Source organism: Notechis scutatus, unplaced genomic scaffold (assembly GCF_049901735.1).
Source record: "Notechis scutatus isolate UNSWTSFEM ecotype Mainland unplaced genomic scaffold, rNotScu1.2 NSCUSCF64, whole genome shotgun sequence".
NCBI lineage: Eukaryota > Metazoa > Chordata > Lepidosauria > Squamata > Elapidae > Notechis > Notechis scutatus.
The window spans coordinates 64,754-83,289 of NW_028263168.1; the positions used below are offsets into that span (position 1 = coordinate 64,754).

At 45.5% G+C, this 18,536-nt stretch overlaps 1 protein-coding gene across 2 annotated transcripts in view; it reads right to left on the reverse strand.

Moving 5' to 3' along the window:
• Nucleotides 1-8,691: 8,691 nt before the first annotated feature.
• LOC148128457 (vomeronasal type-2 receptor 26-like) overlaps nucleotides 8,692-18,536 on the reverse strand; it is a 50,054-nt gene continuing 40,209 nt past the window's right edge. For both annotated transcript variants that reach the window (XM_087949072.1, XM_087949073.1), the window contains 2 exons: nucleotides 10,997-11,123; nucleotides 8,692-10,140 (listed from right to left, as the gene is read on the reverse strand). In XM_087949072.1, coding sequence (XP_087805198.1) covers nucleotides 9,230-10,140; nucleotides 10,997-11,123 — 1,038 coding nt within the window. In that variant the 3' untranslated portion in view covers nucleotides 8,692-9,229. The remainder of the gene's footprint in view (nucleotides 10,141-10,996; nucleotides 11,124-18,536) is intronic.

Consider the following 18,536-nt stretch of genomic DNA (forward strand, 5'->3'; position numbering starts at 1 on the left):
TAACTGAACATTGGGGCCAAGTGGGAGGATAACTGAACATTGGGGGCCAAGTGGGAGGATAACTGAACATTGGGGGCCAAGTGGGAGGATAACTGAACATTGGGGGCCAAGTGGGAGGATAACTGGAAACGTGGAGGATAACTGACTTGGGGCCAAGTGGGAGGATAACTGAACATTGGGGCCAAGTGGGAGGATAACTGAACATTGGGGGCCAAGTGGAGGATAAGACATTGGGCAAGGGGAGGATAACTGAACATTGGGGGCCAAGTGGGAGGATAACTGAACATTGGGGGCCAAGTGGGAGGATAACTGAACATTGGGGCCAAGTGGGAGGATAACTGAACATTGGGGCCAAGTGGGAGGATAACTGAACATTGGGGCCAAGTGGGAGGATAACTGAACATTGGGGCCAAGTGGGAGGATAACTGAACATTGGGGGCCAAGTGGGATAACTGACATTGGGGATAACTGAACATTGGGGGCCAAGTGGGAGGATAACTGAACATTGGGGGCCAAGTGGGAGGATAACTGAACATTGGGGGCCAAGTGGGAGGATAACTGAACATTGAGGGCCAAGTGGGAGGATAACTGAACATTGAGGGGCCAAGTGGGAGGATAACTGAACATTGGGCAATGGAGGGCCAAGTGGGAGGATAACTGAACATTGGGGGCCAAGTGGGAGGATAACTGAACATTGGGGCCAAGTGGGAGGATAACTGAACATTGGGGGCCAAGTGGGAGGATAACTGAACATTGAGGGCCAAGTGGGAGGATAACTGAACATTGGGGCCAAGTGGGAGGATAACTGAACATTGGGGGCCAAGTGGGAGGATAACTGAACATTGGGGCCAAGTGGGAGGATAACTGAACATTGAGGGCCAAGTGGGAGGATAACTGAACATTGGGGGCCAAGTGGGAGGATAACTGAACATTGGGGCCAAGTGGGAGGATAACTGAACATTGGGGGCCAAGTGGGAGGATAACTGAACATTGAGGGCCAAGTGGGAGGATAACTGAACATTGAGGGCCAAGTGGGAGGATAACTGAACATTGAGGGGCCAAGTGGGAGGATAACTGAACATTGAGGGCCAAGTGGGAGGATAACTGAACATTGAGGGCCAAGTGGGAGGATAACTGAACATTGGGGGCCAAGTGGGAGGATAACTGAACATTGAGGGCCAAGTGGGAGGATAACTGAACATTGGGGCCAAGTGGGAGGATAACTGAACATTGAGGGCCAAGTGGGAGGATAACTGAACATTGAGGGCCAAGTGGGAGGATAACTGAACATTGGGGCCAAGTGGGAGGATAACTGGACATTGGGGCCAAGTGGAGGATAACTGAACATTGGGGCCAAGTGGGAGGATAACTGAACATTGGGGGCCAAGTGGGAGGATAACTGAACATTGGGGGCCAAGTGGGAGGATAACTGAACATTGAGGGCCAAGTGGGAGGATAACTGAACATTGGGGCCAAGTGGGAGGATAACTGAACATTGGGGGCCAAGTGGGAGGATAACTGAACATTGGGGGCCAAGTGGGAGGATAACTGAACATTGGGGCCAAGTGGGAGGATAACTGAACATTGAGGGCCAAGTGGGAGGATAACTGAACATTGGGGCCAAGTGGGAGGATAACTGAACATTGAGGGCCAAGTGGGAGGATAACTGAACATTGAGGGCCAAGTGGGAGGATAACTGAACATTGGGGGCCAAGTGGGAGGATAACTGAACATTGGGGCCAAGTGGGAGGATAACTGAACATTGGGGCCAAGTGGGAGGATAACTGAACATTGGGGCCAAGTGGGAGGATAACTGAACATTGGGGCCAAGTGGGAGGATACTGAACATTGGGGCCAAGTGGGAGGATAACTGAACATTGGGGCCAAGTGGGAGGATAACTGAACATTGAGGGCCAAGTGGGAGGATAACTGAACATTGAGGGCCAAGTGGAGGATAACTGAACATTGGGGCCAAGTGGGAGGATAACTGAACATTGGGGCCAAGTGGGAGGATAACTGAACATTGAGGGCCAAGTGGGAGGATAACTGAACATTGGGGCCAGTGGGAGGATAACTGCATTGGGCCAAGTGGGAGGATAACTGAACATTGGGGCCAAGTGGAGGATAACTGACATTAGGGGCCAAGTGGGAGGATAACTGAACATTGGGGCCAGTGGGATAATGAACATTGGGCATGAGGATAATGACATTGAGGGCCAAGTGGGAGGATAACTGAACATTGGGGGCCAAGTGGGAGGATAAGGGGGCAAGGGGAGGATAACTGGGAGGATAACTGGAACATTGGGGGCCAAGTGGGAGGATAACTGAACATTGGGGGCCAAGTGGGAGGATAACTGAACATTGGGGGCCAAGTGGGAGGATAACTGGACATTGAGGGCCAAGTGGGAGGATAACTGAACATTGGGGGCCAAGTGGGAGGATAACTGGACATTGAGGGCCAAGTGGGAGGATAACTGAACATTGGGGGCCAAGTGGGAGGATAACTGAACATTGGGGGCCAAGTGGGAGGATAACTGAACATTGGGGGCCAAGTGGGAGGATAACTGAACATTGGGGGCCATGTTGGAGGATAACTGGACATTGGGGGCCAAGTGGGAGGATAACTGGACATTGGGGGCCATGTGGGAGGATAACTGACATTGGGGCCAAGTGGAGGATTGGGGCCAAGTGGGAGGATAACTGGACATTGGGGGCCATGTTGGAGTATAACTAGACATTGGGGGCCATGTTGGAGGATAACTGGACATTGGGGGCCAAGTGGGAGGATAACTGGACATTAGGGGCCAAGTGGGAGGATAACTGGACATTGGGGGCCAAGTGGGAGGATAACTGGACATTGGGGGTGTTAGTGTTTGGGGATTAACCCCTAGCAGAGTATTGCAGCAGTAGTCAAGCCAGGCAGCCAAACGAGAGTGGAAGGGCCCCAGAGTATACACACACTGAACACAAACACTGTTTGTAGTTTAAATAGTTTTTAATCCATTTAGAGTTTAAAGCATTGTCATTCAGTCCATTTGTCATTCACTATATTTCCATCCAGTAAGACTCACTATTACAGTCCAAGTTAAGAGTCCTTACAATATCTTTATCAGCCGATAAAGATATCTTCTCCTCCTCCGGTGCCTCTAGAGAAACAAACGCTGGATATTCAGCAAGACGCTCAAACAGTAGAACAGTTGAATTCGCAGTAAATCAGCAAACAGTAGCAGACAGGATCATCTCGGTCACAGGCACAGTACAAACAGTATTCACAGTTAGTCACAGTAAGCTTTCCAGCTTCTAATGCTTCCTTATATTGTAACTTCTAACCGCACCCTTAATCGGCTAATTGCCTGCAACATTGTGCTTAAAGTGATAAGCACTTAAACCATGATATCTAAGTTTTATATATTTATTCACCCAAACCATATTTGGTATCAATGTTATACCTAACATACTCCCCTTTTGGGTGAAATAAATATATAATACCTTTACAATCTAATCCCATAGTTTTCACAACTCTCCTGGTGCTTACTGGCACCTTGGGCTTTAGTAAAATTATCAGCTAAATTGTCCTCCGACATACAGTACTCTAGCTGAATCATCTTACTTCTTACAGATTGTCTCACGTTTAGGTATCTTAGATCTGTATGCTTGCTCCTTGTTTTTACTGCAATATTTGTGGCCATTTGAATTGCTGCCTGATTATCTTCATGTATAATTATAGGATAATCCACAGTTATACCTATATCAATTAACATTTGTTTATACATTATTAATTCTGTACATAACAGAGATAAACAGGAGAATTCTGCCTCCATAGTAGACAAACTTATATGCTGTTGTCTTATTGACTTCCAGCCTATTAATGTCTTACCCAGCATTATGGCTGTTCCTGAAGTCGACTTTCTAGTGTCTCTTTCTGATGCAAAGCTAGCATCTGCATAAGCACTCAGAATTAAATCACCCTTTGGTTCTAAATACAATGAATAATTCATTGTCTTTTTAAGATATCTTAATATCCTCTTAGCTGCAATCCAGTGTCTTTCACACGGTGCAGAATTGAATCTAGCCAACTGATTCACACAGTACGAAATATCTGGTCTAGACCAATTACTTATATAAGTCAAACTACCAATTAAAGATTGATAAATCACCTTATCAAACTCCGGGCTTTGTTCATCAGTGTTGCTAAACTCCTGACTCATTGGAGTCTTAGCCGGCTTACAAAGCTCCATCTTATAATCTTTTAGCAATTTGCTTATCTTATCTTCCTGAGATATCTTAAAACCTTTCCGTGTTTTCTTTATATTTAAACCGAGATATTTCTTTATCTCCCCTAATTGCTTGATCTTTATTCTCTTTCCTAATGATGCTATTATTTTATTTGCTTCATCATTAGTTTCAGTAATCAATGCAATGTCATCTGTGAATAGTAATAATAATGATACTTTCCCATTTGTCTCCCTCTTAAACAGACATGGATCGGCTAAACCAGCTTTAAATCCTATATTGTCTAGTTCCTTTACAATATACTGGTTCCATTCATAGCCTGATTGTTTAAGACCATAGAGGCTTTTCTTTAACAACCAACAATCATTATTATCCTTATTTTCACTTTTAATACCAACAGGTTTTTTCATATAAATAGTATGTTTTAATGGGGCGTGCAAGTAAGCAGTTTCCACATCTAGATGGTTAACTATATAGTTTTTACTAGCTGCCCACACTAAAGCTGCCCTCAAGGTTGCTGCCTTAAGACTAGGTGCAAACACCTCATCGTAGTCATTGGCATTCTGCCTAAAACCTTGGGCTACTAACCTTGCCTTATGGATTAAATTACCATCTTTATCTGTTTTTACCTTAAATATCCATTTGCAGCCAATGGACTTCTTACCTACAGGTAATTTGGCATTCTCATACACTTTCATATCTCTTAATGAATTCAGTTCCTTATTCATTGCTGCATACCAACTTTCTTTTTCCTTAGTAGGATACTTTTTAATTTCTTCAACAGAATTAGGAACTTGATTAATCTGGCACACTGTGTTAGCCTGGTACCTATCAGGCGGTCTAGATACACGTGTAGTTCTTCTGGGAATTACAGGGCTTACAGGAGGACTTTGTTGAACTACTACCTGTTCATCTTCCTCATCCTGTTCAGCTATTGAATCTGTTTCTTCCTTTATGGGCACTATTTCATCCTGTATTTGTCTCTTTACTTTATTTTTAAAGTTACAGGGATAACTAATGGGATTTCTATAGGATTCAATAATTACATCTTTATTGGCATCCTGTTCTAATTTCTCCCATCCTTCATGTTCTAGAAATTGGGCACTAGCACTACATAACACTTTAGATGTGCCTTTCTCCCAAAATCTATATGCCCTATGGTTTGCCTGATAACCAACGAAGAAAAATCTTTTAGCTCTATGTTGCCCTTTTTTTCTGAGTTGTGCAGGAATATGCACCCATGCTGGTGCACCAAATGTGTGCAGGTAACTTAGGTCAGGTTTCCTGCCATGCCACCTGGTGAATGGTATTTCACCTGTTGTTGTGTTAACAACGTTGTTCAATATGTTATTAGCACACATTGTAGCCTCCCCCCCACAAAGAATCAGGTAACCCAGAATCATTTAACATTGTTCTAACCATTGCCTGTAGTGTTTGGCCTCTTCTTTCAATAAAAGCGTTATGTTCTGGCCTGTATGGAGCAGACTTCTTATGCTCTATTCCAGCTACCTTAAGTCTGTTCTGGAATTTGTTATTAATAAATTCCGTACCATTATCTGTCACCAGGGTTATCAGTTGCCGTTTAGACTTTCTTTCAGCAAACTTAAGCCAATTGAAAAAATGTTGATATGTTTCAGTTTTGCTTTTCATTAAATAGCAAAACCCATATCTAGAATAATGGTCCATAATGCTCAGTATATATCTAGCACCCCCATACTGGGTTTCTTTGGACCTATGATGTCTGCAAATACCACTTCTAAAGGTTCTTTTGTTTTGAAACCATTTAGCCTATTTGCAGGCAAATACTTTGCTCTTATCTTCACAGCAAACATTACAACGCAAATATTTATCACAAGGTTTTAACCTTATTCCTTCAGATAACTCAACTGTTCGTTTTAGCATTTTAAAATTTACATGCCCCAAACGCCTATGCAATAAATGGATACATTCATTATGAGGTTTTATATTATTAAATACAGTCTGTGCCTCCCCTTTCTTACTATTATCTAAGACATATAATGTTCCATTTAAAGCTGCAGTTACCCTTTTGTTATCTTTTTCAATTATGCAATTATTATCCTTAAAAGTAATTACATAATCTAATTTATCTAATACCCTTACTGAAAGCAAATTAAACTTTAGTTGTGGTACATACAACATTTTTATATCCTGGTTTATGCACGGACAATGTGCAAGACCTTCACCTTTCGCTTTAAGATTCCAGCCGTTAGCAAGAGATATATGTTGAGAGCTTTTAGACATTTTTATAAATTTTGTCTTATCTCTTGTGATGCAGTGGGATGCGCCACTGTCAACCACCCATAATCATTCTTCACATCAGAGTTGCTAAACGTGGCTAGTTCAAATGCTTTCTTTGGCTTTTTTATATTCTGGCTTTTTCTCTTTTTGCAGAATCTTGCCAAATGTCCTCTGCCTCCACAATTAAAACACTTTTTAATTGTGTATGCCGTCGAAGATAAATTCTTTTCTTCCAGGTGCTTTATTTTGCTAAGCTGGTTTCTTTCAAGCTTTGAAGATAATTTCTCTTCTTTCTTATCTTCTCTCAGCTCGTCACGCTCACGCCTTCTTCTGGCTTCTTCTAGTAGCCTGCCTGTAATCTCGGTTAATGAGAGGCTATCTTTTGGCAATACCTCTAACGAAGTCACATAGTCATCATAGCTTTGATCTAATGAAGATAATATTATGTAGACTTGTTGCAGTTCATTAAATATAAGCTCTTTTTCTTGCAATTCTTGAAAAATGCTCTTCATACAGTTTAAATGAACTAACATATCTCCATTCCTCTGAAGATGCGTTCGAAAAAGCTTCCGTGTAAGATTTATATGTGCTCCTACACTGTCCCGAACATAAATCTTCCTGAGGTTCTCCCAGCAGTTTGCAGCATTTTCTTCTCCACGAATATGGACAAGCTGCTGATCACAGAGAGTCAGTCCTATGATGCATAAAGCCTGCTCATTTTTCAGTTTAAAGTCTTGTAACTTTTCGTTATCATCATCATCAGCAGGATCCCAGCTACTCACATCTGGTGGGTTTGCTATAATGTCCCACAAACCTTCTCTGCGTAGAAGTAAACTACATTTCATTGACCATGAAACATAGTTTGTTCCATCCAGCCTGGATATCATGGACAGTTGTGACAAATTTACTTGTGCCATTACTCTTCAGATATTTTGACTATTTTAAACTAATTAAAACAGTTTGTTTTTACAGTAATGTGCAACTCACACCAACTCTCTCTGCTATATCCTGGTTAGTTAGACTATGCTGCTGGGCCCATAACCAATGTTAGTGTTTTGGGGATTAACCCCTAGCAGAGTATTGCAGCAGTAGTCAAGCCAGGCAGCCAAACGAGAGTGGAAGGGCCCCAGAGTATACACACACTGAACACAAACACTATTTGTAGTTTAAATAGTTTTTAATCCATTTAGAGTTTAAAGCATTGTCATTCAGTCCATTTAGTCATTCACTATATTTCCATCCAGTAAGACTCACTATTACAGTCCAAGTTAAGAGTCCTTACAATATCTTTATCAGCCGATAAAGATATCTTCTCCTCCTCCGGTGCCTCTCTCCAGAGGAACAATCGCTGGATATTCAGCAAGATGCTCAAACAGTAGAACAGTTGAATTCCGCAGTAAATCAGCAAACAGTAGCAGACAGGATCATCTCAGTCACAGGCACAGTACGATCAGTATTCACAGTTAGTCACAGTAAGCTTTCCAGCTTCTAATGCTTCCTTATATTGTAACTTCTAACCGCACCCTTAATCGGCTAATTGCCTGCAACATTGTGCTTAAAGTGATAAGCACTTAAACCAGGGGTCCCCAACCGCCGGTCCGCGGACCGGTACCGGGCCGCGAACAAGCCTTACCGGGCCGCTGGTTGCTGGGCGCCGCCATCTTTTTGGTAAAAAAGCAATTTTTCGTCAAAAAGATGGCGGCGCCAGCGCTGGTGAGCTTTTCCGGGTAGAAAGCCATTTCTACCCAAAAAGCTCACCAGAAGCGCTGGCGCCGCTCATTTTTGACGAAAATCACTTCCGTGACGTCACCGGAAGTGATTTTTCGTCAAAAAGATGGCGGCGCCCAGCTGACGCCGGAACCGGGCCGCGGCGCCCAGCTGACGCCGGAACCGGGCCGTGGCGTCGAAAAGGTTGGGGATCCCTGACTTAAACCATGATATCTAAGTTTTATATATTTATTCACCCAAACCATATTTGGTATCAATGTTATACCTAACAATCTTCTCCAGCCCTTCACAGATAAGAAAAGCTTGGAGGAGGAGCAGAGAAATGCTTTAGGTACAAATTGTAGAGTGGAAAATTAAAGAGCCTGAAAACGGCTATTTTATTTCTCTAGTTCATGAAAGAAAAAAAATATACAGTGGAAATTTCTGTACACACTTCATTTTTTTATTTCCTTTTTTTTTTTTTTTTTTTTGCTGTGAAGTACATACAATTCCAAACTGAAATCCCAGACAGCTGTTCTGCTGAATTCTTTCTGCAAAGGAGGTTTTATCAGGAAATCAAGAAAGACTCATATAAGAGGGATGAAGATTTCCCTCCTCAGCTGGGAGCCAGTCAAGCATGGCATTTCACATCATTCTGGCATTTTTAGGGAGAGGATCAGGCAACCAGGCTGGTGTTTGGTTCCCACAGCTTCCTCCTGACCTCTTTTCCTACACATTCTCTCACCACCCACCCACCCACATGTTTAGCTGCTGTCAGTGGGAACAAGTGCGTCAATCATTTTTTATAAGGTATCATGTTCAGTAGCTGTTGCTGAACAGCTGAATTCCTCTGAATTTTACAGCGGTCTCTTTAGCAATATTTATTGAAAGGGGAGAATTCCAGTCGTTCAACAATTCCCCATTTTGAAACATATAGATATCATTTTCTTTGACTCCTGCATACTATCAAAATGGAAATCAAATAAAAGAAACATTAACAATTCTTCCACTATCATAATGATGTTATATGTCATGTTTTTACATTTGTTCTGGCTGTGAGATGCTCCTTTGTGTTCAGCTCTGGCCTCAGAAGGATAATGTAGCACTTGGGGATGAAGATGCAGACCAGCAGACCAGCACTGGAGGCCAGGATGGAGAAGACCTGCACAGCCACCATGTGTTTCCCTTTGGTGCTCAGGTAGGTGGGCACAAAAGTCACCCAGACACTGCAGAAGACCAGCATGCTGAAGGTGATCAACTTGGCTTCGTTGAAGGCCCCAGGCAGATTCCTGGCCAGGAAAGCCACCGTGAAGCAGACGGCAGCCAGGAAGCCCATGTAGCTGAGGGTGACGTAGAACATGACAACGGCCCCTTCGTTGCATTGCAGGATGATCTCTCCAGGCTGGGAGAGGAGGTCAGAGTCAGGGAAGGGGGGAGAAACTCCCAGCCAGATGGAGCAGATGATAACTTGGACACCAGAAGAAGACAGGATGATGGAGTTGGCCAAGCTCTTCCCCAACCATTTCTTTGCTCGGTTTCCTGGTTTTGTGGCCAGGAAAGCCAGCACCACCATGATGGTTTTGGCCAAGAGAGAAGAAACGGCAACTGAGAAGATGATGCTGAAAACCGTTTGTCGGAGAAGGCAGGTGGCTTTACTTGGTTGACCAATGAAGAGAGAAGGAGACAAGAAGCAAAGCAGGAGGGAGACCAGGAGGATGTAGGAGAGGTCCCGGTTGTTGGCTTTGACAAGGGGAGTTTCTCGGTATTTAATGAAGACGATTAAAACAAGACTTGTGGTTAGGAACAAGAATAGGGCAAAAGAGACCAGGATGATGCCCAGAAGTTCTTCATAAGACAGGAAGGTTATAACTTTGGGGATACATTGGACTCTTTTTTTATTTGGGAATTTATCATCTGGACATTTGGTGCATTTTTCTGTATCTGAGAAAAAAACAACAACCCCATATTTCTTTGTCCTTTGCATTTCAAGATATATTGTACATTCTTTGGGAACAAGTGATTATCAGGAGCATTTTCCGGGATGGATTTCTTAATATCTCCAGAGACAAAAAATAAGTTTATCACTTTTTAAAAAAAATATAGCTACAGTATATTTTTGATAGGCTGTGAAATTGAGGGAAGCTTTGGACTTGAAAGATTTCCTTTGTAATGTTCAGAATATTGATAGGAACCTCCATTACTAAAGGAAAATAATGAATCAATTAATCTTTCTAGAGAAACTTACCTGCCCGGTGGCAATTCTTGTCATACTTGCCTCAGAGGAGGCTGACGGATCAAGTGATTGCTCCAAACAATTTGGAATGGCCTTTGGAGCAGTGGTGATACGGGTGCAGCCAGAAACAGGCATAACTGTCCATGCCACCACATTGTGCATCTCGTATATCAGAAATACCTTTTCAGTGTTCCTCAAAGGGAACCCATGTGACTGCATTGCAATCCTCCTTTCAGGAGGTGGACCTAAAACAATTCCTCGTGTTTCAAGGAACTCAGGTGTTCCTAGAGAAGTAAATGTGTAAGGAAGAATACATCCAAGCTAAAAAGAAGAAATATTTTCTCTGGCAGTATTAAAGCCTGCCCAATCTGCCACAGCCACTTCTCTCTATCCAGCCCTTCCTTCACAGTCTTTTTGCTCTTCTGTTTAGATAAAAAATGGGGCATTTTGGAAATAAACCAGAAATCAGTTCAGCTTCAAAGTGTTTTTTAATTCATACTTTCATGATAATGCACTGGATGGATCCAGTTCCACCAGGCCTTCCTTTCCTCTGGTGTCACCCACCTTTCTGAGTGGAGAAGGTCCCCTCCGGACAAGGAACACAGTCGTAGCAGCAAACTGGCTCTCCTTCTCGAGCCCTCTTGACAAATCCAGGATGACAACTTTCCACACATTCAGATTGAGGAAAGGACTGAGCAGAAAAGAAATAAGATTGCAAAGGAAATATATGGAAAATGAAGGTAAAAATGGATATTAGACAAGTTACTAGCCTCTGGTCTTCACTTAAGTAAGCAAAATCTCTCACTATTTCCAAATGGTTGGAGATATAACTTCTGGAAGATTCTTCCATTAGTTCCTCTCTTTTGCTTTTGGCATCTCACATTGCCAAAAAAAAAAGGACTTTATTAAATAGAAAAGTCTGGAGAGATGGAACCAGGGGTGGGATTGTACTGGTTCTGTCCAGTTCTATAGAACCGGTTGTTATGATTCTGCGCAGTTCGGAGAACCGGCAAATCGCACCACTAACTGGCCCCGCCCCTCTCTGCCCGCCCCTCCCCTCCGCTCCCAGTCAGTCCTTATCGTGCATGCGTGGCATCGCCTGCAGCCTGCTTTTGCCCACTCGCCAGTCCAGCCATTGCTGCATGCCTTCCGCTGTGGCCCTGCCTGATCTCCCTGGGTGAGTGAGGCTCTGCAAGCTCTGGGGCCCAGTCACCTACCTGCCACTGCCGGTCACCTTTAACCCCCCCACCCCACTTGCCTTTTGCTGCCACCACCCGCCGCCCTCACCCCCCAGCAGGTAAGGCCCAGTATCTGCGGTGAATCCAGGCGGGCGAGATGCAGACTGGTGGGGACCCGAGCTACATTTCGCTGTACTGGAAGACATGTGGAGAGCTCTGTCCTCCTACTGCTGGGAGAGCAAGAGAGTCTTTCCCGGCACAGCTCGGGCGGCAGAGATAAACTGGATTCAAGCGGGCTGCTTCTCTGCCGCCCAGAGCCACCCATTTCCCTATTGGAGAGGAAGTTGCAAACTTTTGCTGTGCTGGGAAAGACTCTCTTGCTTTCCCAGCAGCAGGAGAACATGAGCCTCTCCACATGTCCTCCGGTACAGTGAAATTTAGCTGGGATTCACCGCAGGTGCTCCTTACCTGCTGGGGTTAGGGGTCCAGGTGGCAGCAGCAAAAGGCAAGTGGGGGGGGGTAAAGGTGACCGCAGCCCGGTCGTACCCATGTGGCAACAGGTGTCGTCATTTCGAAGTTGAGGGAGAATTTGGAGAAAGAGATGGAGAGTCCTGCAGTGGCCGGCACAGGAGCGCCATTGAGAAGCAGGGAAGTGGCCTTCTGGTGGTCCAACCTGGTGTTCAGGCTGGAGGCGAGCCACAGGAAGTCAGAGCACTGAGGGAAAGGGGAACTGCCAGGGGAGCTACCCTCTCCGTCCGAATTGAGACCATTTGGGGTAGTCCTAGGAATTGGGTGAGTCGAGGCGCAGCTCCTTGCCTTCTTAGCTCAGGGAATGGCCTTTTTTGCAGGAGGAGGACTGCAGATGGGGCAGGTCTACCTGAGTGACTCCTCCGTGTCTTCACCAGATTATTTGGACACTTACAAGCAAGCACAGCTAAAGGCACTGCTGTCACATGTCAGCCCAGACCTCACCTGTGGCTCCGTAAAGCCAACACCAAAGAAGTGGTCGATCAGGTGAACCTGTGGTGCAATGCTCACTGGATCTCGGCCGCTCCAGGGTCATCCGACCTCAAAGCCCTTTAGGAGCCGCCGTTCCCAGGTTTCTACTCGCCTGTGCTTGGTCGCCTCCTCTTCACCTTGCTGAAGCGGCTGGCCCCTGCCCCCCCTCGCCTGGCCTAAGAAGGTGAGGGTGACGGTGGGGATAGTGAAGCGGCCGGGTCCCTATCTTCCTGATTCTCTCTCCCACTCTTGTGTGTGTCTCCTGAAAGCCGTGGCATGGCCAAGCCAGCAAGCTCTCCTTGGCGCTCTTCGCTACTTCTTCATTTCTTCTTTTTGGAATGCAGACTGGCTGAACAATGATCGCCACCGCGGTGGAAGATCCTTCGGGCGACCCTCTCCTCCTCCTCCTCCTCCTCTCATAATGGCCGTTGTGGCAGGGCTGGGAGGGTGCATGCGCACGGGAGATGCTCCTCAAGCAAATGCCAAAGCACAGCAAAACCAAGTATGGGGCGGGTGGATGCTCACTTGAGGAGCGAGCATCTCCCCACACAACTGCACCCTCCTGATCCATCCACAGCTGCCGGGTGCAAGAGGAGAGGAGGAGGAGGAGGAGGAGGGTCCCCGAATGGACGCTTCCACCGCAGTCTGGCAATCGTTGTTCAGCCAGTCTGGATTAAAAAGAAGAAATGAAAGAAGTAGCGAAGAGCCCAAGGAGAGCTTGCTGGCTTGGATGCCCTTTAGAGAGAACACACACACAGACACACACACAGAGTGGGGAGAGAGAGGGGCTTGCTATCCCCCACGTCACCCTTACCTTCTCGCACTGCTCCATTTTGTGAACCACCTATGGTTTAGTATCTCCTTCAAACTGGTGAGAAACCCACAAGGGCTGGAGAATGTGTCACTAAGAGCTTAGGTTTGTTTGCTCCTTGTGCCCAAACTAGCAAAGAAAAAGGGAATTCTGTTGACCAGGGCCTGAATTCAGATGAATTTGAATCATGATTGGGTGGAGGTCTTTTGGTCCCATTGGGAGAGAAGCTTCGCCTGCTTGGGAAAAGTGTCCCTGAAAGGGCCGGTTCATAGTTGGGGAGGTTCTTAAAGAGACCGACCTGGTCAGACTTATCCATGCCTCTCTTTAAACACACACACACACACACACACAACACACACACAAGGGGGAGGAGGGAAGACAGGAAAGAGGCAGAAGAGAGAGAGAGAGAAGAGAGAAGAGAAAAGAGAGGGAAAGAGAGAAATAGAGGGAATGAGAGAAGAGGAAGAGAGAGACAAGAAAGGAAAGAGAAAGAAAGAAAAGAGAGAAAGGAAGCAAAAGGAGGAAAATGGATAGACAAAGAAAGGGAGAGATGGAAGGAAGGGACAAAGAAAGAAAAAGAAAGAAAGAGATGGAGGGAGGAGAAAGTGAATGAGATATATGGATGGATAGATAAATACATGGAAGGAGGGAGGGAGGAGAGAGAGAAAAAAAGGAGAGGAAGGAAGGACACAAACCCTGGCTTCAGAAGACTCTTTGAAGCAGCACAGCAATCTAGGGCTGGCCTGCAAGGGATCTCGGAGGTCATCTAGTCCAACCCCTGCTCCAGCAGGAGATCCTTACAGAATCAAAGAATAGCAGGTTAGAAGGCTGTGTGTGTGTGTTTGTGTGTTTGTGTTTATGGTTGTCAAAACTCCAAAACCAGGTCAAGGAGCTCTGGGGAGATCAGTCATAAATTAGAACACTTGCTAAGCAACTGGCCATTAAGCGAGGACCACTTGTATTTGGTTTGCCAGTCACATGGCCACCTGGCCATGCCCATCTGGTCACGTGACCATCAAGCCACACCCACAAATTAAGCCACGCCCACAGAACCGGTTGTTACAAAATTTGAATCCCACCCCTGGATGGAACTGAGAAAAGATTTCAGCATTAAGTGATAACCAGCCAGTTCCTTCTCATGACCCCATTAACATGCATTTCTCCCCTCTTCTCACACCCTTAATTTTAAGGTGTGATATCAGAACAATCTTGATAATTTCAGGTGAACTGAAAGCCTTGGAGCTGCTTCCTAGGAGCAGAAGGCCCATTGCTCCATCCCAGGGAGGGTGAAAGGGAGGCATGGAGAGCTCTGGCCAGGTCTGGCCTCCTTAAGAGCCTCCCAGATTATGGAGCTGCCCCTTCAGGGGACACTTTTCCCCAAGCAGGACGAGAGGAAGCTTCTTTCCCCCAATGGGACCAAAAGGACCTCCGTCCAATCACGATTCAATCCCATCCGATACAGTCCAAGCCTGGATTCAGGCCCCGGTCAGCAGAATTGCCGCCTTCGTTGCTCTTCTGGGCACAAGGAGCAAACAACCAGAAGCTACTAGCGACACATTCCCCAGCCCTTGTGGGATTCTCACCCATTTGATGGAGACCCTTAATTGTATGTGGTCCACAAAATGGAACAATACCGATGCCTCCCAAGCAGCCTAAGGGAAAAAATCCGGTTTCTACTGCCCAGATTCAATTCTCGGTGAAGGTCAACCACCTTTGGGGAATAGCATCAGCCCTCTTGAAATGGGACCTCAGGCTTTGGAAAAAGAGAATTCAAACTTTCTCCTACCTTGTTGAGCAACTTTAGCCGTGAAAGAACATCTTTCTGATAGAAAGTCTCTGTCTTTACAAAATACGCCAGATGCTCTTCGCTGGGATCATCCCTGGGAAGAACCAAGAAGCCCCAAATGAGCAGATCTGCTGCTACCTCTCCATTTGGGTCCATGTAGAGTTTAAGGTCCGAAATATTGACAAACTCATTCTTCTCCAGGAAAGGATGGAACTAGAATGGGAACATGCAGCAATTTTAAAAGCAGAAAACTTTGTTTCTTATCCCAGACGCTTTTTCAATATTTAATCTTTCTTCTGTAGTTGTCTAATTTACAGACATGCTTCATTAGGAAAATGGGTGTTACCACTATCTTACAAGTGAAGGGAAAAAGTTCACAAAAATTTGTCGATCATATTTTGACAATATAGATTTTGACAAAATATAGTTGAACAACAGAAAAAAGGAGATTTATGAACTCCCTGAAAGCAACAGGTTGGTTATCAGAAACACGGATTTGTCAAGAAGAAAATTGTCAGGGTGATCCTCTCCCAGGAAGCCCAGACAGGAAACCTGAGCTAGGCCCACTTCGCTGTAATGCTGCACTGACAGGATTTGGGGAGCCAGAAAGTACAAATCTCCCACCGACCCTTTTTTTATGCAGCTGTAGGTGTCCTCCTCTTATCTGCTTCTTCCCCAGGCAGAATCTCTCCTCCACCCCCCAAAAGTCATTCCCTCCTATCACTGCCCTTTCTAAATGGGTTGTGGGAAAGGGGGGGATATAATTTATGTGCTCTATGCAAGTCATCCTCACATATTATTTCATTTCCTAAATACATTATGGAAATACTGCTGATATAACTTGATCTCAGGAAAGAGTAACAAACAATTTTGTGATGTGATCAGAAACCCAGTTAAGTGAGGGGTGGATGGTATGATAATTAAGTGGATAAAAACTGATTTAAAAATGGTACTCAAATAATCTTTAGTTTTTTAATCTTTGTCATGAAAGTGGGAAGATACAACATTTTGTCGTTAAGTCATCAATTTTTCTATGTTGTCATTAATATAATAGGGTTGATAAATTGCTATTATACAAGATTTATAACAATTCTCAGGCAAATATACTTTTATGTTATTTAAACATTACCAACTTTCCAGAAAAATATTTATGATTTCCTCCTAGAAACAACTGTATGACTAAAAAGCAGTAGAAAACTATCTGGGTTTTAGGATTTGATAAATTATAGTATCTCATATAAGAACATTAATGATGCACTGGATGAAGGATTGTGCCAAGCTTGATAAGTATGTAAGGGACCCAGTTTGGTCTACTGGTTAAGCCCCCCCAAGTAGAAAGCAAGAGGATGTGAGTTCAAGTCCCGCCTTGGTCATGAAGCAGGCTGGGGGATTTGGGGCCAGTCTCTCAGCCCAACTCAACTCACAGGGTTGTTGTTGTGGGGAAAATGAACACACAACTACTCATTGGTACTCAGCCCCCGTGGCTTCTGCAGAGAAGGGCTTTTAAGGATGGGGGATGAGTTAGTGCACTTAGTGAACTCAAACAAGGTCTCAAAGATCTGGAAATCCAACAAGATGGGGCTGCTCTTCCCAAGAATGTTTATTTGAGCAGCCTTTAGAGCAACGAGATATTTATATCGAATAACCCTGCCAAGAGTCCAAAGGGAATTAACCTCCGAGAGCTGCAACGGAGTTCCCAGAGCCGTTTCAGGGGCCGATACAAAGAAAGAGCGCCTGAGCTGAGACTGGGCCCCTGAGGACAAGGGGCCACTCGAACTGCAGCTCACGCAGAGGTGGTATTCAACCGGTTCTCACCGGCTCAGGTGAACCGGTGGTCACCCCTGGTTGGCCACACCCCCGAACCGGGTCGCCCGCTTGTCCCAGTCGCTCTCCTAGCTTTCCCTACCACGTGGTGGCTGTGGCGCAGATCGGGCAGATGTCCCAGGGCTGTTGCACACGCGCACTGTGTGTGCAGCCGTGCGTGTGCTACTGATGCAGTGCGCACGTGGAGCAGCCCTGGGACATCTGCCTGCCTGCCCGCCCTCCCAGATTACGTTTTCTTACTTCTCCCAGCGGATGCGCCTCTTCCAGCCCAGCCCGGCCCGGCCAGCCAGCAGGTGGGTGCACGGTTGTCCCGGGGCTTCTCGCCCCCCTTGTCGCGATATGCCTGCAGGAGCCCCTCAGGCCAGCTGAGCCGGGAGCCGCCATTCCCAGGCTTCTACACTCCCGTGCTTGGTCGACGCCTCTTCACCTTGCCTGAAGCAGCTGGCCCTGCCCCTCACCCTCCCCTCCCTCGCCTGGCCTGAGAAGGTAAGGGGGACGGTGGGGGATAGCGAAGAGGCCGGGTCCCTATCTTCCCCTCTCTCTCCCTACTCTCTGTGTGTGTGTGTGTGTGTGTGTGAGAGAGAGAGAGAGAGAGAGGGGGGGGGAAGAGAAGAAAGAAAGAAAGAGCAAGAAAGAAAGAGGGAGAGAAAGAGAGAAAGAAAGAGAGGGAGAATGGAGAAAGTGAATGAGATATATGGATGGATAGATAAATACATGGAAGGAGGGAGGGAGAGAGAGAGAAAAAAAGGAGAGGAAGGAAGGACACAAATCCTGGCTTCAGAAGACTCTTTGAAGCAACACAACAATCTAGGGCTGGCATGCAACGAATCTCGGAGGTCATCTAGTCCAACCCCTGCTCCAGCAGGAGATCTTTACAGAATCAAAGAATAGCAGGGTTAGAAAGCTCTGTGTGTGTGTGTTGTGTGAGTGTGTGTGTGTGCATGTGTGTTTGTGTGTTTGTGTTTATGGTTGTCAAAACTCCAAAAACAGGACAAGTAGCTCTGGGGAGATCAGTCATAAATTAGAACACTTGCTAAGTAACCGGCCATTAAGCGAGGACCAATTGTATTTGGTTTGCCAGTCACATGGCCCCCTGGCCAAGCCCACTCAGTCACATGGCCACCAAGCCATGCCCATCTGGTCACGTGACCACCAAGCCACGCCCACAAATTCAAGCCATGCCCACAGAACCAGTAGTAAAAAAATTTGAATCCCACCAGTGAGTTCACAGCCTGCTATGCGGCATCTCCTATCAGGACTCAGGGATTCACTTTGTGACGCCTCTCCTAATAAAATATCTGGGAAATACGGAACTCTTTTACGTGCAACTGCAGTTATCAGATCAGTAGGAAGGAGTTTCTCTGAATGGGGCCAAATTCTGTTCTGCTGTAATGCAAAATTATGTATTTATTTATTTAGGACATTTATATTGCCACATATTCGCACATGACTCAGCATTAGGCAGACTCTAACTGCCCATTGACTGTCGTTTATTTTTATTTTTCT